Genomic DNA, 25,469 nt, shown 5'->3' with positions numbered 1-25,469 from the left:
CCATGACAAACCCTGGAGTACACGCCGCAAATTTTAAAATTCGAACAAAAACATGAATCTTGTCTATGCTCTCACTCCAGGTGTTTGTGTTCTCTAGAACGGCATACTCTATGATCAAAGAGAGGTTAAAGAGTAAAGGAGTAGCTGATATAACTGCTAAGGAGCTGGAAGGCTACTTCTCGCCGTGGCATGCAAAACATATTGGCCAGATCAAGGTAATTTATTATGAACACTACCATACCATAACTCAGTAAGTCTGACGCCAGTCTTACCAAGGGGTATCAGGTTGCCCGGGTAACTGGGTTGAGGAGGTCAAATAGGCAGTCGCTCATTGTAAAACACTGGAACTCAGCTGCAACATTGAGAAAAGCCTAGGTTTCTAAATTCACAAACATTATTTACCCACCCGAAAAATGCAATTTCCATCTGTAACTAAGTTTCCCCTATAAATTCATTTTCACGGAATCTTCTTTTCATCCATCCTGATTCATACATCACTCTTCAGTCACAGCATTGTCAAAATTCATGATCAATCGAGTTTCTTCTTTACAGCATGTTCTATAGTTATATTTTATTTTTTCAGGTGGCCAGTGGCAACAAAACAGTGGAAAACTGGGCGACCAAACGCCTAAGGGTCCATTACTACATTTTCTCCTACCCAAGTTTACTAAAGCTCCATGGAGAACCATCGCTCCTAAGAAGTCTAGACACGCTACTAGGAAATGAAGCCTTATTGCAATTAGAATTAAAAACATTATCCCCTGCATTCAAAGACGTCAAGAAAAAGAAATGGTTCGAAGAAGTCATAGACAATTATTTAAAACTTTGGGAAAGTAACATGTGACGTAGTTTAGTTAATTATCTAGTTTAATAGTTATTTTTGTGACGTAACTTAAAACAAGATCTATTAAGTTGCAGAATACTAACATTAGCCGGTCTTTGTTCACAAATAAGATACGGCCTAAGTTAGAATTATCACATTGAAACAATGCATAAAAGTGGCTTGTAGCAACTTTTTGAATACAACGAACATATTTATTTTATTGTGGATTTTGAATAAAAAATATAGTTAGTAAGTACAATAAAATGGAAATGAATCTATGACAGAGTGACTAATTAATGTTTTAAATATAAATTGTAGTGGAAATAACAAAATAATGATTAATGAGTGAAATGAATCTAGATACGAATGATTTTGCATCGGTAGTTATATTTTTGTACATACCTAAATAGTTCATTTTAAATTACAAAGTGCCTTATATTCTTCAAAACTCAAATTGTTATTTATCAAGGCAATTTTCATATAATACTTTTTTTAATTTTAATATTACAATTGCGCCAGAAGTCAAAAAACATATCCTTATTTTATCACATTTTGAAACATATAGTGTGTGCATTTATTAAGTCGCTAGTACACAAAACGACCGACAGAGGCGCTACTGTCGAATCTACTTTACAACATTTTATGCTCTTATTGAAATCATCAGAAAAGACTTGAATTGAATTCTGTCCATTATGATATTAAGCTTAATTTTAAATGACAATAAAATATAGTTGTAATGTGCAATAATGGGTGTCGCCAAAAGCGGGATCAAACACTATATGCATTTAGTTTCGAATAAGTAGTTAATTTATAAGTTAAGAACATTAAGGTGGTGTAAATATTCTTATTTTGATAAAAATAAAGTTATTTTGTGACTGAAGTTGTAGTTTCAATCAAATATTTATAGTTACGATAGGCGGTACATAAGGAATTAATATACACACCCATAATTTCCTAGTAATTGATGCACAATGAATTTCATTATTATATTTATACTAGCTGGTGCCCGCGACTTCGTCTGCGCAGGATTAGTATTTCGAACAATATGTTTATAAATTGTAGCCTATGTGTTATTCTGATGTATAAGCTATATTATTGTAAAGTTTCATTAAAATCCATTCAGTAGTTTTTGCGTGAAAGAGTAACAAACATCCATCCATCCATCCATACAAACTTTCGCGTTTATAATATTAGTAGGATAAAGTATATCTCAAAACCCAAGTCCTCATCTCATATTAAGACAATAACTCCCAAATTGCGTTATCTTAGCAAAATGAGGTCATAGTGAACAAACCTTTTTTGTTAAGTCAGGTTATTTTTAACCTGGCAACTTTTCGTTACTCAGCACCTACGTAGAGGGCAAGGAACCAACTATATAAATGATAACAATTCCTAGTAAGAATGAGCTGTACGCAAATTGTAGAAGTGGCAAAACAATGATATACAGGGGAATTTAGTAAGATAAATTGGTATTTCACGCCTGGCTATCTCAAACGGTTAAGCAGGGTCTTAGGATGAAAGTAAATGACCTCTGAATAGACCGCTAGTCAATACCGTCTGCAAGACAGAAGTCAAGTCACAGAGCTTCTATAACAAAAAATAATATAAGAACACTGCTCCCTGATCCGAGAATCAAAACCAGACCTTATATTCAGTTGGGCTGCGGGATTATTCGAAAGAGACCGCGGGCCTGGTACATAAAGGGCTGCATAATGGGTTTTAGTCAGTAAGAGTGTCGGACCCTCACGCTGCTAACCCACAGTGGGAGGAGGTCATTTGATGTTTCCCATAAAAAAATACAATACATATTGTAATATTCAGTAGATTTGGTTCCAGCTGAGTTCATTTCACTACCATCACCTGCATCCAGTTAGACTGGAACCCGACCCCAACATAGTTGGGAAAAGGCCGATGATCCCAATACAGGGAAAAGGCTAGGGAGATGATGATCAACACCGACTTCTAGAGCAATGTAGTTAAAAGCATTTTGTTTTGCAATTAAAATCAGCCATTTTAAAGTTATTAGCCGAGTTTTAATCACAAGTTTATATGCATTGCACCAATTGAATCTTCTACGCATTGACACAAAGAACATCTTAAAATTAAAGTTGTTTTAAGATAAATGCAAAAACGTCTTGAATAAATGCTATTATTAAGACAGACAGCCGAATTCACAAGTGTTCGGTCAGATAAGGGTTAATTCACACTAAAGGTGAAGCGGGGTTATCGTGCCGCGTGAATGGATCGGTCTGTACCAACCTTGATTTTTAGTAGCTATTGACCAATTTTATTCACAAGATGAAGATTATTGAGTAGTGTTTTTGGACCGCAGCTCTTAATAACTAAAAATATACCAACTTATGCTTCAATCTCAGACAGCAAAAATACTTAAAACTTTCCGACTATTGTGCAGAAGACAATCATGTAATTATCTATCAGAGTTGGAAAATCTACTTTCCGACTGACGTAGTTTGGGGTCATATACTTACATGATTGAATATGTAGGTATGCATGTAAATTAATTGCATAATAAAATATGCAATTACAAAAGTAGGTACCTGCACCTATGTGTGTTGGTGCCTAATGTACCTAATGTGTATAATCTCTGTATTAAGGATCCTTTTACCTATATTCGTGACTGACCTATTTGCTAAGAATTATACATAAATGGCTATCATAATACAATGGCTATTCGTCATTTGCACTCGTCGACTAATTACTTCATAATAAGTATTCTTTCGTATCACTTTAATGGAAATACAGTACAAACACCACCTAAGTCCTGACAGAGTAGGCATCCTAAAAACATAGGCAGTCACTAACAGTGAATATTTGATGAAAGAAAATTAATGGACACTCTGAGTACAGATAAAAGATTGATCAATTACAAGAAATTCTAATAAATAAACCGATTTATTCGTGTGACATAGTAACGATAATTTAATTGTTTCCAATTAGAACTATTATCAAGTTATCCATGACCCATTAGACTAATTTTTTCTTACATCAATATTGAGATGACGATGATGATGGCAGAAGAAGAGAAATATGATTATTTTTATTAATTTGTGTTGGTATAATTCCTTCAAAATATATAGTTTTGTTGTATGTTTTGCTTGTATGTCATCAGTTGTAAAAACAATAGAAAATCAATTGAGTCTCGCGTGGATCTGCGCTCAGTACAACGGTTTAATATGGTGGTTCAAACAGTTTTGACACTTAGCAATCTCCTAGAGCTCCCGCAGAGCAGATGGCAGATGGGGCCGAAAAGTGCTGGAGTGGAGACCACGGACTAGCAAGCGCAGCGTAGGACGTCCACCAACGAGGTGGACAGACGACCTTATAAAGGTCACCGGAAGACGCTGGATGCAGGTCGCCTCCAACAGGTATCTGTGGAGATCAAAGGGGGAGGCCTATGTTCAGCAGTGGACGTCCTATGGCTGAGATGATGATTATGATGAATCTCCGTATTTTTTTTTCTTAGCCCGAACTGTCCCACTGCTGAGCAAAGGCCTCCCTACTTAGTCTCCACACTTGTCGATCCTTTGATGGCTCCCACCAATCAGGGTTGTATGCGTCTAGGTCATCGCGCCATTTCTCCGGAGTCTACCTCGTCTGCGGTCTATCTCCTTATTTTATTTCCAAAATTGAGTTCAACATTATGTCGACAAAAAAGACGAAGAGTTATTTTTATCCTTACCAAGAATTTGTCTTAAACAAATTACATTTTCCATTGTTCGTCATGCTTACTGGGAAATACACTTGTTCAAAGTATAAATGAGTCAGGCATGATTTATCTAAACTCTTGTAGTAGGAAGACTCGGTTACTCACTATAAAGTGGTATAAAGCTCTGCAAACAGGAAATGCGTGCCAATCTGTTGCAGCAAGCGCAGCCGCGAGCTGTCATACGCATCAGAGATATAGCACTTTTGGTTAGAACGAGTAATGAGTAGGTACTTAAAGGTATGTATATTACTTGAACAAAAAAAAACTATTTTATAAGATGAGAAAATAGCAGTAGAAACTCTGATCTGATCGCTTCGTTTATGTGGCCCAAAGATTAAATTATTATTATTTCAGTAAATGCTACAAATGAAACAAGCTTATTTCGGCAGCCTACTTGCGTTTACCTACAGATTATTATTTCAGGGAGTTATCAAGTTACAACCAAAACACCAGGCCTATTTTGACAGGCAATGTTTTTTTTGGCTTGTAACTTCCTTTATATTATGAATGATTTTTAATAGAAAAATAGAAAACGAACTCGAACGATTCTTAAGAGAAAACATGGGTGCGTGCTGCCTGGCCTGAAAGTCCAGAAAATTGCTTTAGCACTAGCGAGTACGAAACAATACTACAATTCTATTTTTAACAGCGTCATAATAAAATTATAACAATGTCTTGACTAAAAAACAATCAACCTACATTCGCTCATGAAGTCGCACGCGCAACAAGGTTGGTCACCCCTGTTCGCTGATAAAACCCAACCAACTAATCTGATAGGTCAAGTTCATACGATGTTTACTTTGTGGCGTTATTAGCAAAATGTGAAAAAAAATCAGTTTAATAGCCGCGGTGAAGCGGTTTATAAGTTTATTATGAATTTTAATATGTTCCTGTACTTTATTTTACTTTTATTCAGTAGTGTATTGTGCTACAGTGAAGAGGATCTAGGATACAGTTTAAATATCGGAAATGCTATTGATGTGTTTGCGAAGTAAGTGTCGTGTATTTTACTCTGTGTTTATCAAGTGTCACTTTACGCTGGTAAATAAATGTAATTCAAGTCGCATTGTTGTAAATAAAGCGCATAGCGTATTGATTGAGATGACATGATACAATAATATTTGTATTTTTGTTTATTATGCAAGTGTTTTCAAATGTTGGTGACAAAAACAGTGTAATAAATATTGATGGTCTTATTACAAAAACTTAAACATCTGTCGAAGACTTGTCTAAAAAAAGTGTGGTTGCGAAATGGACCTTATTCCAACGTCATAATCTCTCTTTTTTTTAGACGAGTGTTAAACGGACGTGTAAAAGTTTTTGTGGTACGACTGTTTATGTTTAAAAGCAGCTAGTTTTTGTCACATTATTCAAAATAGCAATGATGAGTAAAACAGATAAGACATTTTAAGACGTCTAGCTACTGAAAACGGAGATAAGTGGGAAATTAAAGTTGTCATAAATAGTTTCAGTTTAATTTTGCTAATTTACTTAAGCAGTTCCCTTAATAGGAGGGCGATTAATCTACACTTCTAAACTCATGAAGTTTTCTTTGTGTGTATAAAGGCTCCGCAAGTATAAAAAAAAATCACAATTGAGAAACATAGACTATCCCCAAGTATCATAGGCTATATTTTATGCGGGTACCGGCAGTAGTTCCCCAAAAAGCGCGTTAAAACCGAGAGATAATCTAATAATAAATACATTATCCCTTTCCAGCTATGGTGATCTATCCCAAGTCACGCAAGTAATATCAGCTGACTACGAGAGCGAATATGGGTCTGACCCCATAGTTCCGTTCAGCGAGAAAAACATCAAAGTATTCAAAAATGTTACCAGCACAGAAATTAAAGGTGACGCAGACGGCATTACAAACATAGAACTGTTGATATGTGAAACATTTGAAGATCTCCTCGATTCGTACTTCAAGCATTTCAAAATTGAAGGGTGAGTGTTTGACTAATATTCGTATACGATATTAAAACATTAGGTAAGGAATAATTAGAAATAGTAAAGGAATCGTTACCCCAGTAATCGTAACCCCAGTTTATGGTACTAGCGTCGCAAAAGGAATTAATTTGGAAATAGAAAATAAAGTAACCGATCCTATTGACAAAATGAAGCCTATTGTATGAACATGCTACAGCTGCTAAAAATAACTAACAACTAGAAATCTCTTATTCTCAAAACTAAGCCTATTTAAAACTACTGCAAAATTAAATAATTATTAAAAATTTACAGAACAGACAAACCCTGGAAAGCATTCATGGGAGACTGGATTCACGATGAAATAATGCGAACTTTCGGTATAGAATATGATCCCCAGCCGGATTGCTGTTTCGTACTAATAAAACTGACTAAAGTACATAAATCTGTTAAACTGGGTAATTTAGAAGGAGTTGCAGTTAAGGAGTACGTTATGAGAGCTATAGAAGAACTTAATATGACAGATACGGCTGAAGTGAGGAGGTTCATGAAGAGTTATGGAACGCATTATATAGATTCCTATGTAACTGGGAATGTTATTTACCAGGTATGTATTGAAATAATAATGTTTAAGAAGAACATAAAGCTCTAAGAATGAGTTGCACCATTTCACTATAACGATAACCAAACGTGTACTTGCCACGAATAAGTAAGATCGGCCATTTGACAACTGGAAATGGTCCGGTTATATTTATAGTTAAATAGTGTAACTAACCGTAAAAATTTTATTTAACGTTTTTTAAATTATTTTTCCAGGTTTTCAAATACAAGAGGCGTGGTTTTGATATGTTGCGTTCATACATTGCGATGCGGAATGCGGGACGGGCAAATAACGCCAATTTGCGTTTTTATTTCTCCTCGTATTTTCTCAAACAAGTTGGAGATATAAGGGTAAGTTAATAGATGTTATTGCCCAGTCATATGTATGAATTAGAGATTTCGACGTTAATTTTCCAATAGCCCTGAACTTGCCAAAGCCTTTGACTAACTTTAGCACTCCAGAGTAATAGGAAAATCTATGATTTAAAAGAGAAATGATGGCTTACATTCATCCTAGATACTGTATTTTACTGACATGATTTACTGATGGAAAGGACGCGGCATCAACATCAATGGCGAACACATCTCTCACTTGAGATTTGCTGACGATATCGTCATCATGGCGGAAACGCTGCAGGACCTACAACAGATGCTGAACGACCTGGCTGAATCTTCTCTACGCATCGGCCTACGGATGAACTTGGACAAAACCAAGGTCATGTTCAATGAACATGTTCTACCGGAACCGATTGCGATACACGGCGCCGTTCTTGAAGTTGTTCGGAAATATGTATACCTCGGGCAGACATTGCAGTTAGGTAGAAACAACTTTGAGGACGAGGTGAATAGGAGAATTCAGTTGGGTTGGGCTGCATTTGGGAAGCTACGTCGAGTCCTAACATCGTCGATCCCACAGTGCCTAAAGACAAAAGTCTTCAACCAGTGCGTCCTACCTGTCATGACTTACGGAGCCGAAACGTGGACACTGACGGTACGGCTGGTCCACAAGTTTAAAGTCGCTCAGCGGGCTATGGAAAGAGCTATGCTCGGCGTTTCTCTGAGGGATCGCATCAGGAATGAGGTAATCCGTCAGAGAACCAAGGTCATCGACATAGCCTACCGAATCAGCAAGCTGAAGTGGCAGTGGGCTGGCCATATTAGCCGAAGAACCGATAACCGTTGGGGTAAACGAGTTCTAGAGTGGAGACCACGCCTCGGCAAACGTAGTGTAGGACGTCCTCAGGCACGGTGGAGTGATGACTTGCGCAAGACGGCTGGCAGAAGCTGGATGCGAGCAGCCGAAAATAGATCTCAGTGGCGTGCACTTGGAGAGGCCTATGTCCAGCAGTGGACTGCGATAGGCTGATGATGATGATGATGATGATTTACTGAAATTAAATACACAGCTCACAAATAGTTGGGAGTCTAGATGTCCCAGTCATAGAAATAGGGTTCCCCAGGGAACTATATTAGGCCACACCTAAACTGAAACTAACAAGTAACTTGTCTGACTTGTCTTATCATCAACATAATCATCATCAGCCTATCGCAGTCCACTGCTGGACATAGGTCTCTCCAAGTGCACGCCACTGAGATCGATTTTCGGCTTCGACTTGTCTTATATTGTACTTAAAATATGTTTTTGATACCCAGGTAGCCAGCGGCAACAAGACAATAGAAACTTGGGCCAGAATGAATCTGCGGGACGTTCAGTACTTATACTCAAGGCCAAGTCTTTTACGACTAAACTACAATTCAGTTTTAGTCAACAAATTAAATAACTTAATGGACCAAGGGGCCTTGATAGGCCTTAATCTTAAGACCTTAAGGCCTTTGTTCAAAGATAGACGCAAAGCAGACAGTTACGCTGAAGTAGTAGAAAATGATCTGCAACTATGGGAAGTAAATGCTTAGTTTAATTTGTATGCTTTTTAGTCAATTTAATGATACATTTTGTGGCATTTATGTTGTTTAAGTTAAAATACGTGATTGTTTAATAGCCACTATTGTTTGTATCGGCCTGTCCATTACTTCAATTTTTCTACTTTTTTGAGACTTAAATATAAAACTAAGTAATACGTTTCTTTTTTTAATACTACTTAAATAAGATCTACCTGAACACTGTAAATACCAGTATTTCATTACAATAAAACAATATAATTACGGAATTCGTTTTATTTAAGTTCAAATTTAGTGTACAACAAATTGTCATAAATATGGAAAAAGCCTGATTTGAATCCTAGTTAGCTTGCATTAAACTTAAAATTGATCAGTGAACAAATAAACTATACATTCTATAAATAGTTGCATACTTATAATAAATAAAAGTTATTATATTAAGAGATCTTAAAAGGTAATTTCGACATTAAATAAAATTGTGAGATTTCACATTCCTTTTTACAAAATTTCACAGTTCTCACCAGCAAGTGTTTTCACTATAAAATGCTTGCATCGTTTTGACTACGGTTAAAAAAAAATACTGTACTCATTTTGAGTTTTTACCCACTTTTTAAAGAATCATAATAAATATTATGTCTTTGAATACACTGCAATTTTGTGACAAAGCAGTGCTATAATTCTTAGAAAAAAAACAAAAACAAGAAAATTCATCTTTATTATAAGAATGCTTCTACGCATATCTCCTGTTTTTAATGTTTATTTCGTACTGTAAAAATTCTATATCTAAACGTGATTCATACTAATCCCTAAATTCGATTACATCGACTGAATACTTAGTAAAAGTTTTTTTTTCTCAAACATTATTATAACAAGCTAGTACATTTTATTTGCAAATTATATCATACATTCTAATCATCAGTCATATTAATATTTTTGTATAAAATACTCTTCTCTTTTGAAGCTCGATAAGATTAATTTTACATTATTTATGAAGTCTCAACCCTTAGGTGAAATAAATAGAAGTTACATGTCACCTTCATATCACCAAAAATAGAGAGAAGATAAAATATACTCGAATTTTGGTCTAATAACATGTAACCTCTCTTTATATCAGCCTCTTACACGCGTATTATCACATGATCAATATAAAACTGCCTACAAAATTCTTTCTTTCGTAATTAAATTTGAAACTTACCCCAACTAAGGTAATCATTTGGCACTGGGTCCCAAACATTGCAGTTATTTTTTATCCAAACTCCTTCTTCATACCTTCTCCTCATTTCTTCTTATTCTACCTCTTATCTCTTCCCTCGATCTCTATATTTCCTTATAGGTAATCTCAATGTATCTCATAAGTGCTAGTAACCCGGGTGCAAGCGAATTGGTTGCGAGCAACCCGTTTGCCGTTGACTAGTAGAAGTAGTGGGTTGTTCACTCGAATCGATTTGAAGTCGTATGTCTGAAATATAAGGTTTGTTTTTGGTTAATGCTTTGTAATATAGTGGATAAAAGGCAGATTGAATGAACCGTTTTTAAATAAATAATCGTGTGTTATAAAATATAGCTTGTAGTCTAAGGAAGTTTCACTTTACTAATTTGTATGCTACGTGATAGGAATAATTGTTATGGACGTTTGCTTTACAGTTTTGCAAAAATATTCCTTGGTGACCATCAAAAAAACTTAATATCGCACGAAATTTAAAAATAAGTATTTCACGAGCCATCCCTTGTATTAAAGTCATTCAAAATATGACTTTTGATATTTGGGTTTAAGAAACTTTTGATATTGCTATCAATTATCTATGCTCATCATGGTCTTCTTAATTAATATAATTATTCTTGTCATAATCAGATTTAGAAATTCTGACTCCATTTCCATGCCAACCTTTGGTGCAATTACATCAAAAAGATTTTTATAGGCCACTCTGTTACAAACAATGTATTCTCGACTCCTTTTTAATGATATGACAGTTCACTGGTATTGGCAATTTTCTGTCTTTCTTAAATATTATTGTAATAATAAAAACTAAACATACCATAGCCTCCGACTCGTGTTTATGCGTCCTCATCAGCGGTTCAGGTATGGCAACACAATCTCCTATGATGGCGCCGCGACCATCAGCCCAGTTGTATACAGTGACTAGCACGCACTCCATACTCGCGTCTACGAGAGCGAATGTGCTGAAAAAACATTATTATTGGGTTATTTATAATAATATAATAAAGAGGAAAGATTTGTATGTTTGTACCCTGAAGGCCCCGGACTATTGAACCGATTTGAATATGATTTCACTGTTGGGAACTTAACTATCACCGAGACACATTGGCTTTATTTTTTCCGGGTACGAAAGTAGTTTCCACGGGACGAGCGTAATACCGGCGGGAAATAGCTAGATTATACTTATGAAGCCGAGTGATTTTTTTTGGGACGCCATATAGGTGGAACTACCGCATCGATTTGAAAAATCTCTCAGTTTTGAGATATCCCATTCATGGAGAAAATATTTTTATCTGGTTACGTGGAGTAATTCCCCCTAGAGTACTAGACACTAGGTCCGGGTGATACTGCCTTGGCAGATCCATCGGTATATTAACACATATAATTTAATGTAGGATTATAATACAGTGAATTAATTAATAAAATGGATGAATTAATGAAAGGGAGCAGGGACGAGCTTTACATGTCACTATTGTCTATCGTTCTAAATACTAAGAAGGGAAAGTTATTGCACTCATCATCTCCCGAACTTATTTCCAACTATGTTAGGATCGGCTTCCAGTCTAACCGGATGCAGCTGAGTACCAAGTGCTTTACAAGGAGTGACTGCCTAACTGACCTCCTCAACCCAGTTACCCAGGCAACAAAATACCCTTTGGTAAGCTTTTACCCCCATTTTTTAAAGGCTGTTGTTTAAGAAGAAAATATATATGATATTGAAAGTTATGAAGTTTCAATCTCTCGGATTCTTATTTGAAATGTAAGCGCTTGAACTTTTTTAAGAATCTTTACATATATAGGTACATATTTTTAAATGTAAACATAAGGAACCTACCACACTACCCGTCGTATCGCGCCTTCGTTCGCGCAGTAGTTCTCAGTGACCGGGCGAGCCGTGCTCCAAGCGGTTAGACTATACGTCCATATCGATGAGGCAAGCATTCCAACAAGAAAACGTGCTTTTTATTATTAACAGAAAGTAACAAAGAACGAATTTGTTCTTGTAGTTAATAAGGTTGAAATCTCTGGAGCACGGTAGCCAATATTAAGTAAAGAAATTAGATTAATTTTTGGCTGGTTAAATGTGTTTTTTTACCTCAAATTTTATTTTCCACTTTATAACTTTCTGTTCTGGAACTAACATACCTACAAACTATGATGTTTGTACTAAACGTAATATTTTTTCAATGGAATGAGTCATGAGATGGCAGAAGGGAAGAAATAATTGCAAATTAATCTAGCATAAAATACATTCTTCACTATTTTCATAATTTTCATACTTACCAAGATATTTTTGAAAATTAGAGAAAATATAAACAGATAATAAATAGGTAAAGCAGGCAAGCTATCATGAATTGTTAGTTATTTACAAAAATAAAAGTCATATTTACAGATTAACAAGTAGGGTACAAAATATATTCCATACGACCCACACTACTATACCTACACCACCTATTTAGTACTGATTACTTATTTAACTTATTACTTAATGATTTTATTAGCTGGCTATGCTATTTATTGAGAAAGGCCACTTTATACAGGAATCAATTTTATTCAGTGCGCAAACTTTGTCAACTTATAGTTAAATAACTGTTATAGATACGTATATTTTTATTTTGTTGTTTTAGTACAAAAAAATAGTTATTGATTGATAGCCGAAAGATGTTTATTTTGTAATAATGGATGGTATTGTATGGTCACAGTCGTCATAGTAGGCACGGCGGCAACGCGAAACCCGTTTACTGACGCGAGCGCTGCTCCAAGCGCGGAAGATTAATAAGTTAGTACCTATCCATATTTTGCTGATTTTAGGGCGGACAAAAAATATGAAAAAAAAAGTACTGATGATGCAGATATGTTCTGTTATTGATTTTGAACCACCAGTTTTTTTTTTTTGGCGCACTTCTTAAAATTCAATCCTGTATAGTGGTGCGCCGACCTTAAAAAGTATTTAAACCGATCGCAGAACCTAGTGTTACCATAAATCCTTGTAGTTTTTAAATACACTTACAAAGGAACAGCATTATCATTGTGTATTGAGCCGACGACCTTGCCCAGAATGACCTTGGCTTCATTGGGACCTTCTTGCAAGGCATCTAAACGTGTCAACTCTAGCGCCACCTCGCGGCGCCCGGCGAAAGCGTGCAGGCCTTCGCCGTAGGCGCCTAGCATTTTTCTGTCTAGACTCTGGAAAAAATAATTTTATTATATGATTTAAAGATGTTTTTTGCTTATTATCAAAATGGTATTAGTAACTTCTCAATGAAAATTATATTATTAGACACTACTGCTCACGTACAAGGCAAATGGCTAACTTCGGATAAATTATTTGAGGGGTACCTAAGTAAAACTGAGAAACTCATACTATAAGACTCGTGGCAGACAATGCCACTAAAAATTGGTACGCATTTCGACAATGCTCATCAACATAATACCTATCCTTATATGTAGAAGCTAGAAGAGTATTGTTAATTTCTGCACAAGTTTCTTATGTTTTAAATCTTTTTCCTACATAGCGTCCTGGAACAGTAAATTTAAATAAGACTTCTCTCAATCTATTTAAAAAATCAATCCTCAATACCCATACCTGCACCATCCCCGCCAACTTCTTACTCTTCAACTTGCCCCTACTCTTGACGAGTGCATGAGCTGAGTGTACGAACGTCACCAGTCTCGCTCGCTCCTGCTGCGGCGGCTGCCACGGCGGGTCTAGGCGGCTCGCGTACTCGAAGTTCTGTAGCGCCTCGTCGTATACTTCGGAGTATTTTAGTGCCTGGAATGTTATGAGATATAGCATGTTAAACTCAAGTAAAAGAGGAATGAGGCTTGAACTAAAATATAAGAGGAAAGAGAGGCAATGACACAAAAAAGATGGTCATAATAATTGTGTGATCATTTCAGTAATTAGTTGCAATATAGAATCAGGTACAAACATTTAACAAGTTATGTAGGTGACTACATAACTGTTTGTATCTGCTTATTCTCAGTACTATTTACTTGTGTACTCTGTAACTGTTTATTGTAGCTTAACATATAAAAGAAGGCATTGTTGTTGATCACTAACTGTATGAGAGAAGGCCTGTGCCCAGTGGTACAACAAAAGACTGATGATGATGACTGCTGATCAACTCTTTTGGTTAAGGCAAATCATACATACATGTTTACTCCAATTTTATTCCAATTACAAGGCAGACCAACTATGTAGGTAGTTATCAATACCTCATTCTACTTGATAAAATGATCCATCATAAGCAGTTCCCAAAAAAAATATAAACATATACTTACAATACCCTTATTGTAGTACAAATCTGGTTGTCCTTTAGCAATGGGATCCAATGATGCCTGCTTATAAGCGCTCATACAAAGCTTCAACGTAGACGGGTCTTGGGCCACCATGAAAAACTGGCACAGATAAGCATTTCCCAGCACAGACCATGATACTCCATCCTTTATGTCTTGGGCTACAGCCTCTTTAGCTAGTTCTACACTTTTCAAGATGGCGGGATGAGCCTCCGTGCGTTTTTTGTCACCACTTTCTTGGCGCAATATTATTGAAAGGCAACGTAAGGATAGGCGGTTGCGTTCCTAGAATAAATAAGTTCACATTTAGCAGCTTCTTTTGATATTTTGTTAAATACTGCAATCTGAAGACTAGGCATTGCAAGGATAATGGTGGACAGCTGATAATCTTTTTAGAAAGATATTGGCTGTATTTTTTAGGCCTAAAGAAAGCTGTAGCTAAAATTAACTATACTGTACTTTATTGACTATGTAAATATATACATTAAGTGTGTCAGGCATATTAGAAATAGTAAAAAATTATACTTACATGTTTCAATGCGCCCTCAAAGCTAGCTTTAGCCTCCTTAACATTCATATTCTTCCAATAGCACTCGCCGAGTTCATTCCATGCATCTATGAGGTGAGGATTTAATTTCACTGCTTTGCTGAGGCACTGAGTCGCTCTAGCGTCATAAGTAGGACTGATGTTGTAACATCTGCCTTTCATGTACAGGAACTGGGCTCGGTGAGAAAACGGGATCTGAGTTTCTACTGAAAATTTTTATGGTGTCCGTAAAATGGAATGTTTTATTTATTAATTGTTAAGAACAACAAATTATGTTATGTGTAACCATAACTTTCATATTCATTTTACTGTTATGGGTTGATATTTAAATTATGTAAGTTACTAGTTAACAAGTTTATTCTTAGATTAAATTCCTATAATTGTATCTGAATATTTTTTCACCATGGTCTCTCTAATGTAATTACTTGTTAGACAAGATACAACAAAATAAGGTTTCTTACCATCAATAGATTCAAATTTTTCAATCAGCACATCTTTCTTTTCTTCCACACGTTTATTCTTCTCCGTAGCCATCTCGATAGGATGGTTTTCGAAATATAAATCCCTAAATGAGTACAAATCTTGAAGTTCCTTCTGTGAAAAGAAATTGTTCGTTTGTGTTATAGAAGGCATTATAATACAATTATGTTGTATTATTTGCTGTAGATAACTAAAAAATAACTTATAATTATTTTAGAACCGCTGTATAAGTAAATATTTGTAAAAAAAGAGGCTAAATTATCGTAAAATTAACATGTTTCTGTACTCACTAATAAGCCATCCATTAGTTCGGCCACATCCTCTACAATATCTGCTTCGGTATCCGAATCTTGTGACATCTTTAATTTTATTTACTAACACTTAAATTGTATAAAAATTTCGGAAATAATTCAATTTGCCGAAATAAATAAATAAAATCTCCAGCACTCATAGACAAGGTTTGACAAGTTTTTTTTTTTTTTTACTTCATTCAATGATACAGATCATATACATACAGACTAAGATACATACAAAATATTTAGTATTTGTGCATTTAGCAAAAATTGGGAACAATACATGTTACTTAGTAAAACATTTTTCAGTATTTTAATTACATTTTATGTCAACAAATGTATAATTCAGCTGGTGAACATAGTCTGACAACGAGGATAATTTATTTTTATCCCAGCACGAGTACTTGAACTCAATGTTTTATTTTATCTAATATCGAACAAAACCATTTTAGAACCCAGAGGCTTGGCACGCGACGATGGCAAGAGACCAGACGGGATGTCTATAATGCCTTGGAAGATGGGAAGGTCTTTGGTGTGGGACGCAACCTGCGTCGACACCCTTGCACCTTCCCACCTTCCCAGTTCGGCGAGCTGTGTCGGTGCAGCTGCTGCAGCCGCGGAAAACCTCAAGCGGCACAAATATGTAAACCTCACCGGCAATTGCATTTTTGAGCCGTTTGGGGTTGAAACCCTGGGACCATGGGGCCCAAGTGCCCACAGACTCTTTCGAGAAATTAGTAAGCGATTAGTGGAGTCCACTCGTGACCAAAGGGCTGGCCTATACTTCGGTCAAAGGATATGCATTGCCATCCAGCGTGGCAATGCAGCCAGCCTTTTGGGCACGATCCCAGCTGACAGCGATGCGGATGAATACTTAGTTTTAATATTTCCCTATAATAAGATCATTTTGTAAAACCTTTGGATATAATTTTTAAAGGCTTACTTTAATCTTCGAACAAAATAAATATGTAAACAGTAAAACAGATCAATGTCAATATGCGTTATAAAATCGTATGCTCCTGCGCAAAAAAAAACAAATGAAAATAATCTTCGAAGAGCTGTCCACACTGAGATAAGAACTTCATTCGAGTTATTTATTCATTCATTCCCTCCCAAGACTTCAATTTGTCGTTTCTCTCTCTTTCTGATTTCCGTAGTAATTGTTTATTTATATTGTGTTGAGACTTAATTCGGAAAATACTGAAAGCTTAATCTAATTGTGTTTACGTATTCTACATCATAATTAGCTTTTGAGAGTGCTGTGAAACATACTACAATGGCATACCACGCAGATATCGTTGTCGACCAAAATGGTAAAACTAAATGCGGATTGTGTAAAATATTTATACGTGACAGCAATATTTACATTGAAGAACATTTAAGCGAGAAAGAGCACACTAAAATGTTCATGAAAAGACTGATGGTACAAAATAACATAACTGTGAATGGCGCCAAAATGAAATGCAGTTTGTGCAATCATGGTGGAGATGCATCTGATTTCATACACCACATAGACAGCTTTCAACACAAAGATGCACTGAGCTCTGTGAAAAAGCTGATTGAAAAGGATGGAGGATTGCTCCTGCTACCGGAGACCATTTCCAACATTGGGTCTTCAGTCAACTGCTTAGCCTGTGACCGCTGTCTGGACTTCACTTATGAGTCAGTTAAATCCCACATTGAATCCGCAAGACATAGACGAGCAAGAGCTATAGCCGTTCAACCATCAAATGCAATATTCTCCGTTGAAGACAGCCCTGAAGATCTGTGGTGCAAAATCTGTCAAGTTTACTTTGAGAACTATATAGAAGTCATATTTGAGCATGTTGATGAAGATCCAGTGCACATCAAAAATCTTGCCAAAATTCACCGATTGATTAGGAACCAAAATATAAGTATAGAAAAATTCTTGTATGACCCTAAAGAGGACAAGGCTTTATGCAAACAGTGTAAGATTGAAGTTCCATGTAATATTGATAACTTGGCAAGTCACATCAAAGGCAAACAGCACAAAAAAAGTGCATGTAATTAATAAAAAATATTGAATAAAAACAAGATACAAATATCCTACATTTATTTAAGAAATACATATGTAGTTATAAATATTGTACTGTAAGACTCATGAAATTAAAAAAAAAAAAATTATAAAACTGATTTTATTTTACTACACTTCCTTTAGCTTTAGATTATAATTTTCTCTGTACAACTATCGTAATTATAGTAGTATTTTAGTGGGAATTAAAAGTAACATCTACAAACATGCTGTGACTACTGTGAGTCATTACATAAAGGGACTGTCCCAAAAAAGATCTTTAGGGAAGACTTCGCGTTGGGAAAGGTTATCATCACAACTTTTCCTTCCGATGATTCAAATTGGTTCAGCAATAAAGAGTTTATTTATTTAACTTGTAAAATGGTAAAGATGTACAAACAAGAACAAAATAAACCAACAGTGACATAATGATCTTAATGAACTCTAAATCCAGTATCCAAAGGCAAGATTATTCTATGAAAAGTATGATTTTCATTAAGATAGAGATAAATGTATTGCATTATTATCTCGCGCTTATCAAGTTTACAGGGGATTCCCTAGACACTGATAGAAATGTTGCAATTTTTGTGGAAATGTATAAATATTGTATAAGTAAGAATATTATAGGTACTTCATTCAGGTTCATTTTAATTTAAAAACAGTGTAAAAGGATTTTGTTAATATTATATTTGAATCGTCTTAATTTTGTTTTCCTCAACAAAACATTACGTCATTACGTACTCGTAAGTAATGTTGCCCTATCACAATATTTTGTTTTGTTCATTCTTTCCTCTTCATTCATTATAGATTTCCTGTCAAACTCAAACGAAAAAACTTAAAAATAACACCTGTCAAACTGTCACCTCAATCCCCAAAAAATTTCGCGAAATTTCAAGTTACCCATTTTAAACCGTAATCCGCTGCTAAAAGTTTCGCTAATATTATAATCAACATACCTAATAATTGTAATAAGTTAAAATGAAAACAGGTTTGTTGTATGGGATCGTCGCTAGCTCGAAGACGCGGGTACGTTGCGTATTTTGCGGTGTGTACATCCCAAAAGCGAGTAAATGTATTGAGCAGCACACGAATGGTGCGAAACACAAAGAGAATATCGAGCTGATGAACGAGAACGGCATATGTTTACTCGAAGACAATCTCCACTGCAAGCCTTGCAAGCAAGACCTGTCGGAAGACGAGTCTGTTACGAAGCACATCGAAAGCGAAGATCATGCGAACTGGATGGCAGCGATGGACGACCTCGTGGACGGTGAGTTTATCACGTTAGACGCCTACTTGTCTTGCGAGAAAGACGACGTATTCTGCGAGGTGTGCAATAGCAGCGTCAACTGCTCCCTGTTGAGCATCGAGGAGCATGTCAACCACATCAATCACCGGGCTAACATTACCGAGCGCTTAAAACCCCTCAATGGCATATTCCCAGTAGATAATGATGATGAGGTTTGGTGCAAAGTGTGCGATGCATACATTGATAATACAGTTCAGAGCATTCTCAGTCACATAGATGATGATGAGCAGCATATGGAGTGGTTTTCAGAGATAGAAGATCTGATAGAGAATCAGGATGTCTCTATTGAGTCTTTCTTGACAATTGAGCATGAGAATTTTGCGTACTGCAACAAATGCCATGTGGAGGTAATTTGCAACTCATTGACCATTGAGAGCCACGTGAACAGTGATGCACACTTGAACCAGTTTGGATTATAGGACAGCGCCCCCCGTTGTTACCGTCGTGGCTAGTGGGTTCAATGAGTAGTATTATTTTTCAGTTCTGTCCATTTCCTGTTAATTTTTCATTTTTATTATTTAGCTGATTTGAAACAGAGCATGTTTTATTATAATTAAGATTTGTTACAATTCACTGAAATATATCAATACATAATATTTGAACCAATTTGCTTTATTTAATTTTATTGATTGGTGAGAATTAAAAGTGATATATTAAAACAAAAGGAATGTTACTGCTTTCTCTTTGTGTATCAGATTGAAACTCGTTTACTTACACAGCCACATGTTCTTCAATTATCTGAAAAGCCTGCATACTGAAACATAACTTGGAATTTCAGTCTTGTATTATTATATGCAAACTAAATTTCTTATTTTCCAAATGCTGTCCAGCTGTATATTGCTGCACTAAACATGATATTACTGTCTAATATTAAAAGATTAATACCCCCATGTACATATTATCACATTTTCTTATTTATTCAAAGACTTGAACTTCCTCCCTGTAATCTTGAAAATATAGCCTTGAGAGAAAGTATTTTTAGACTTAATAATAAAAAGTTCCATGCGTTTTTGCATACAAAGGGATATTTAATCTCAATAATCCATTCTAACAAGTTCTTAAATTTATTGTAATGGCATATGCTTTGGTATCAAAATAAAGAAAGAAAAATTGCAAAGCCTCTCTATTTTGATGTTACTCCAAAAATATGTAATCCTACAAAGAAAATATCTAAATAATAAGTAATTTTACTGGAAATGTTACTAGACGTTGTTGGCAAACTTGCTCATTTATAAAAGAATGAAGGATTTTTCTCATTTTCAACCTTTTCTAGTCTCCTACTCAAAATATTTTTTGGCATTTTTACACAAGGGTTTAAAATAATGAAAATGGGAAAAGTCTAAATCTTTTATAAATAATTAGGGATGATTAATTATAATAAGATACAAGTATTTAATATGTAACCAACAAGTTTCCCTTTTTTCAGAATTTAGACATTTCATTGTATATTTTAAGTTTAATTGTTTTGGCATTCCCAATATTTTGCACCACCCTGTGTTCACTTGTAATTATTTCATTTTATTTCTTTGCACCTGAAACTGCTTTGCCATAAAAACAGTAGCAAATAATTTAATAAAACAAATAATATCTCTGTAATATTTATTCATAAATAATAATCCAATTACAAATATGGAAATAGATCTGTGCTATAAAAACATTACTAAATATTTATTCAATTCATTGTTATATTAAAATAGGTAAATAATCTAAAATATTTTAATTTATTATGATTCTAAGAAATATCTATTCTATTTTGTTAGTTAAAAAATAAAATATGGAGTCCTGAATCTTATTTTTTTTAGATATCAACATAAAAACACTGTATAATATTGTTTTTGGATACTTTAATTTTTTTCATTGGGACAATTACTTTTTATTTGTGATATTGTTAAATTAGTTATTAGATTTTTTTCAAAATAAATATGATTAAAAGAACCATTGTATTTTTTTTATTAAAAAAGAGACATCCTTACATTTAATTTACAGGGACAATGTTTTTATTTCATACCAATCAAATGAATACTGAAACGACTCGTAATTTTTCTAGCGTTATATTCGAATAGTTGGCAACCCAGTAAGTGTCATTAGTAAGTAGGTAATTAGGTATGATCGAAAACGCGAAATTTTTAATCTAATCTACGACGGATAAAATTAAATTGATGCTCAATCGTCGCTTTTATAGAAAGCATTGGAATTAATTTACGTAACTCATTTTTTCGAACTGTGTTTTGATTTAGAATTAAAAGGACTACCACATGAACTTGCTTTTTAATAAATTAATCTTCAAAAGGGTAGTCTTCATCGTAGTCTTCGTCTTCTTCTTGAATGCACTGCAAAGATGCTTCGAGGAGAGCTTTCGTTGATGAGTCATTGTACACATCTGTCTCTGGGCACGAGTCGTCATAGTCAGGATCGCATCCGCATTCTAGAGGCAGGTTTTCTGCACTGTCACTGGCCGGTGTCACGGTCATAGTCATGGTGGGAGTGACTGGAGGTGGCGGTGGCAATTCCGTAGGGTCCTCTCCAAGCCTTTGAGCGACCCTATCGTTGTCTAAACGAAGGACACGCAAGATGTCTTCGGCACAGCAGTCGATTCGTGTCATACAGTCCGTTAAGTGGTGTTGCAGATTACTGAACAGAAATTATTATTTTTGTCTTAGCCTTCGAGGTTCAAGATAGGTAGATCTTCAACTATGAATGAATACTCTAAAATTGACGATTGAATTCATGAAAAGAAACGTGATTGCAAAATCTGTTGTATGGTCATGATTAACTGATATACTACTTACATGATCCTATCATGGTTGTTTTTCAACTGTTTGGTGAAGTTCCTCAATCTTCCCAGCTCATCCCTTAGCTTCCTATCCACCTCGTCCCTGGTGAATTCTCCAGGGGGCCGCTTAGAACGGTCAGCTATTCTTGCCTCAACTACACGCTCTTGTTCCATCGTTTCTAGAAGATTCTGCTCTGTTGTTGTCAATTCTTCTTCTAGAGCTTTGTAGTCGCGCATCGCCTGGGAGGTATAATAATAAGTTACAATTGTCAGCCGATTTTGGCTGTAATAGGTTCTTAGTGTGATCCTCAATTATACACATTGGGGATTGTGATTTTTTTTATTTGCGTGACATCATTAAATAGATGGTAAAAAGTTAGTATATTTGTTGAAATTTTAGCACGTTAACAATGAATGCACTATGAGCTCATTAAAAATTTAACAATATGAAATTGGCTTAACGATCGATGTGATAGACGGCGCCTTGTATTTTCTTCACTAGCTTCTATAAATCATGCATGGAGGTCATGAGAGCCTTCGATCTAGTTAATATTGGTAAGTAGGTACATAAGTACCTAGGTGCAGGTCGAAAATAATAGTTAAACGGTAGCATGATAACTATGTACATCGTCCTTCTCCTCCTCGGAGCCTTTTCCCAACCATGTTGGGGTCGGCTTCCAGTCTAACCGGATTCAGCTGAGTACCACTACCCGTAACGACTGCCAATGATATTCAATGACAGCCGGGACCTACAGTTTAACGTACCATCCGAAATCAATGGTGTCTAAATATACCTACTTAGAAAGTACATACAAACTTAGAAAAGTTGCATTGGTACTTGCCTGACTTGGGATCGAACCCGCGCCCTCATACTTTGAGGTTGGTCCTTTAGCCACTAGGCCACCACTACTTTACAACTGTGTTGTTATAACTATGTACCTACATGTATTAACAAAAAAAACCTTACCTCTTCTTTCTGCCAGTAGATATCTTGCAACTTCACCTTATTTGAGTTCAAACGTCTTCGTAGCGCCGCGTCTACTCTTGCACCGTATGCTTGCGCGGTTATGGAGAGGTGAACCCTCGCTCCACGCACCTGGTCAATAAGGAGGTTTGTTAAACCATTTCGGTCTTATTGAGGATCCTGTGGCTAAGTAACAGGTGCAGGAGTCATCCTACTGGAAGACTAGATTTACGTTCCATTTAAAATTTTCAGGATAAACAGCAGGCATCGCGTTTTCAATATTAGTGAGATTGAGGAATGGTGTGATGAATAAGCTACTGTTATTTACCTACTAAAGGCTCGAGCAGACCGGATGCGTATGCGTAACCACGCGCGTAGTCACGCGCGTAGTTACGGCGTAACCATGAGTTGTAATGTATGGAAATGTATGAGACAGGCCACACCGCTTGCGTAACGTAGACACGCGCGTCGTTACGCAAGCGGTGTGGCCTGTCTCCATTCCATACATTACAACTCATGGTTACGCCGTAACTACGCGCGTGACTACGCGCGTGGTTACGCATACGCATCCGGTCTGCTGGAGCCTTTAATGTGAACAATTAGGTACAATATTTTGAATTAACTGCAAATCATATTGGTAGCTTTTAAAGCTAAAGAGAATTACCTGTTGTCTAGCAATAATGGCGTTACTGAGGGCCCGCAGACCAGCCGTCTTCAACATAACGCAGCGCCTCTCCCAGCGGGTGACTGGTGATGCCCTACATAACGAAATAACAAACATGATTAGGTGGTTAATTAGGTAGATAATGCGATATTAGAATTATATATACATCGTCCCATCGGGCTATGAGAGTGAAGGAATAGTGAGTGCACCTGTGTCTGCGCAAATGCTTATCACTGCTTGTGCACTAATATATCCTGCGCTGTTGGCTAATCTCCTTACATGAGAACAGCTGCCGTAGCCGGTAATCGAGTAGGAGGACATCATGTATAGATATAGGTACCTCTAGTACATAATATGTATATCTTTGACCAGGTTCGTTTACGTACTTTCTCTTTTTTTTACTTCGCTTTGGTACACATTCGCATTTACTTGGCATCGCACAAGTGATCTTCCCACAACCTTCCTCCACGGTCAGCGCCTGATCTTTTTGCAGGATATCTGCTGCTATCCTCTTCTTGGTCTTATCAATAGCAGCAATCTGCACCTCTACAACTTTTGTCATCTTCTCGAAACTCTTCTTTTGCTCGCGGAGGAATTCAAATTCCTGCAATATTTTATTTGTTTAGACTGAATCGGAGCACTTTGAAAAACGTTTAAAAAAATGGCGTGTAGCAGTGCGAGGCAGGTGAGTTCACTAAAACAGTAGTCTAAAAAAAACTTCCAGAAGAACTTATATAACGAAGACTCCAAATTGTACCAATACCAATGCCTTAATTGTTCCTATAAACAGGTACCTACTGGTGTCATGACAGCACCACAGACCGTGACTACTTAGTCAACCGTCATTGCTTTCTAAGAGAATTAAGATTATTTAGCTTAACCTGCAAGATAGCATCTTCAACGCTATCGGACAGCGGACTCAGGACTCCAGGTCTACTCCTGTCTTGCGAATGTACTTCTATTTCATTCTTCAGCCTGGTGACGACCACGTGTAAAGCATTCAGTTCATACTCGAGAGTAGCCGATGCTTCTGACAGCCGCTTCGTCAGGTCTTCCAGCACCCAGCGCCAGGACGCGATGTCTGATATCCTGGATAATGATGACGGTAGGATTGTGTAATATGGTATACCTTTTTTTGGGAAATCATCAAATAATTCCTCCCGCTGTGGGTTAGCAGTGGTGAGGGAGTGGCAAACTCTTACTGACTAAAACGCATCATGTTCCTTCGTGGGTCTTTTAGGTACCAAGGCCGCGGGAACACTTTCGAACCATCAATATGGTGTACCTTGCAATTTTAAAAATCTACACGCACAATCTAAACCAAAGCTACCTCACCTATTTCTTCCTTAAGGGTCAAAATTAGCTACCAACCTCTCTTGCAAGCACTTCTTGAACTGAAACTCGTTGCTCTCGTGCGCGAAGTTGTTGAGCATCACCAGCTCCTGTGTATCGTTCACTCGCTCAACTACCTCGGCATTCAGTTTGTCATTTAGGAGCCTTAGGTCTTCCAGTCCAAAGGACCCAAGGTAGCTGGGCTCAGCGAACATGCTGATTTTTTATGAACTCTTGTGTGGTCAGATGTAGATGTTTCCTTAGGTTATGTTTTGAATCAATTGATGTCAGATCGTGACATTAAGTTGGATGTTATTTTTATGTTTTTTTTTTCGGATTGTCCCTAAATAACGGATTGTACCTAAATAGTTTGGTTGGAATTCATCCTCTCTTTTGTGAGTTAAAAATTCACATTGCAAGTTGTGTTATCTCAGAAATAACGAAACAAGACTATGGCCGTCTCTTAGATTAGATGAGTAGATATATGCCTATATCCAGCTGTGATAAAATATGTTTAAGATTTCAGTGACTTCATCTTTACCCTTACATAAGATACCTTAACTTATGGACATCGTTTCATGA

At 36.2% G+C, this 25,469-nt stretch overlaps 6 protein-coding genes across 15 annotated transcripts in view; 4 read left to right on the top strand and 2 right to left on the bottom strand.

Annotated features, from left to right (window-relative positions):
* The window catches only part of LOC110372975 (torso-like protein), a 48,061-nt gene extending 46,358 nt beyond the window's left edge, over window positions 1–1,703 (top strand). For 2 of the 3 annotated variants that reach the window (XM_021330027.3, XM_064039466.1), the window contains 2 exons: window positions 81–215; window positions 584–1,703. In XM_021330027.3, coding sequence (XP_021185702.1) covers window positions 81–215; window positions 584–844 — 396 coding nt within the window. In that variant the 3' untranslated portion in view covers window positions 845–1,703. The remainder of the gene's footprint in view (window positions 1–80; window positions 216–583) is intronic. The other variant, XM_021330026.3, reaches the window with a different exon arrangement.
* The window catches only part of LOC110372955 (E3 ubiquitin-protein ligase goliath), a 470,889-nt gene that overhangs the window by 198,987 nt on the left and 246,433 nt on the right, over window positions 1–25,469 (top strand). The window lies entirely within an intron of this gene.
* LOC110372979 (torso-like protein) lies at window positions 5,263–9,239 on the top strand. The gene is made up of 5 exons (XM_021330033.3): window positions 5,263–5,541; window positions 6,270–6,497; window positions 6,792–7,083; window positions 7,293–7,427; window positions 8,730–9,239. Exons 1-5 carry the CDS (start codon window positions 5,423–5,425, stop codon window positions 8,988–8,990), a joined length of 1,035 nt encoding a protein of 344 aa, XP_021185708.3. The 5' UTR covers window positions 5,263–5,422; the 3' UTR covers window positions 8,991–9,239.
* On the bottom strand, window positions 9,236–15,994 carry LOC110372978 (tetratricopeptide repeat protein 5). Of its 4 annotated transcripts, none has more exons than XM_064039451.1 (9): window positions 15,811–15,994; window positions 15,502–15,634; window positions 15,023–15,246; window positions 14,479–14,778; window positions 13,781–13,966; window positions 13,205–13,380; window positions 12,029–12,106; window positions 11,012–11,156; window positions 9,236–10,434 (listed from the first exon to the last, which is right to left on the bottom strand). In XM_064039451.1, the coding sequence occupies exons 1-9, from the start codon at window positions 15,877–15,879 to the stop codon at window positions 10,315–10,317; spliced, it is 1,431 nt and encodes a 476-aa protein (XP_063895521.1). In that variant the 5' UTR covers window positions 15,880–15,994; the 3' UTR covers window positions 9,236–10,314. The 4 variants fall into 4 exon arrangements, with proteins under 4 accessions (XP_063895521.1, XP_063895523.1, XP_063895524.1 ...); XM_064039453.1 differs by having other exon boundaries at window positions 15,023–15,243; XM_064039454.1 differs by lacking the exon at window positions 12,029–12,106.
* On the top strand, window positions 18,652–19,760 carry LOC110372980 (uncharacterized). The gene has a single exon (XM_021330034.3). The coding sequence runs from the start codon at window positions 18,824–18,826 to the stop codon at window positions 19,571–19,573; it is 750 nt and encodes a 249-aa protein (XP_021185709.1). The 5' UTR covers window positions 18,652–18,823; the 3' UTR covers window positions 19,574–19,760.
* On the bottom strand, window positions 20,944–25,172 carry LOC110372981 (uncharacterized). The gene is made up of 7 exons (XM_064039472.1): window positions 24,927–25,172; window positions 24,437–24,644; window positions 23,942–24,159; window positions 23,556–23,649; window positions 22,895–23,023; window positions 21,944–22,167; window positions 20,944–21,785 (listed from the first exon to the last, which is right to left on the bottom strand). Exons 1-7 carry the CDS (start codon window positions 25,100–25,102, stop codon window positions 21,431–21,433), a joined length of 1,404 nt encoding a protein of 467 aa, XP_063895542.1. The 5' UTR covers window positions 25,103–25,172; the 3' UTR covers window positions 20,944–21,430.

The sequence above is a fragment of the Helicoverpa armigera genome, chromosome 19 (assembly GCF_030705265.1).
Source record: "Helicoverpa armigera isolate CAAS_96S chromosome 19, ASM3070526v1, whole genome shotgun sequence".
In the NCBI taxonomy this organism is placed as follows: Eukaryota; Metazoa; Arthropoda; class Insecta; order Lepidoptera; family Noctuidae; genus Helicoverpa; species Helicoverpa armigera.
The sequence above is the reverse complement of the archived record's forward strand: the minus strand, read 5'-3'. Positions and strand labels throughout refer to the sequence as shown.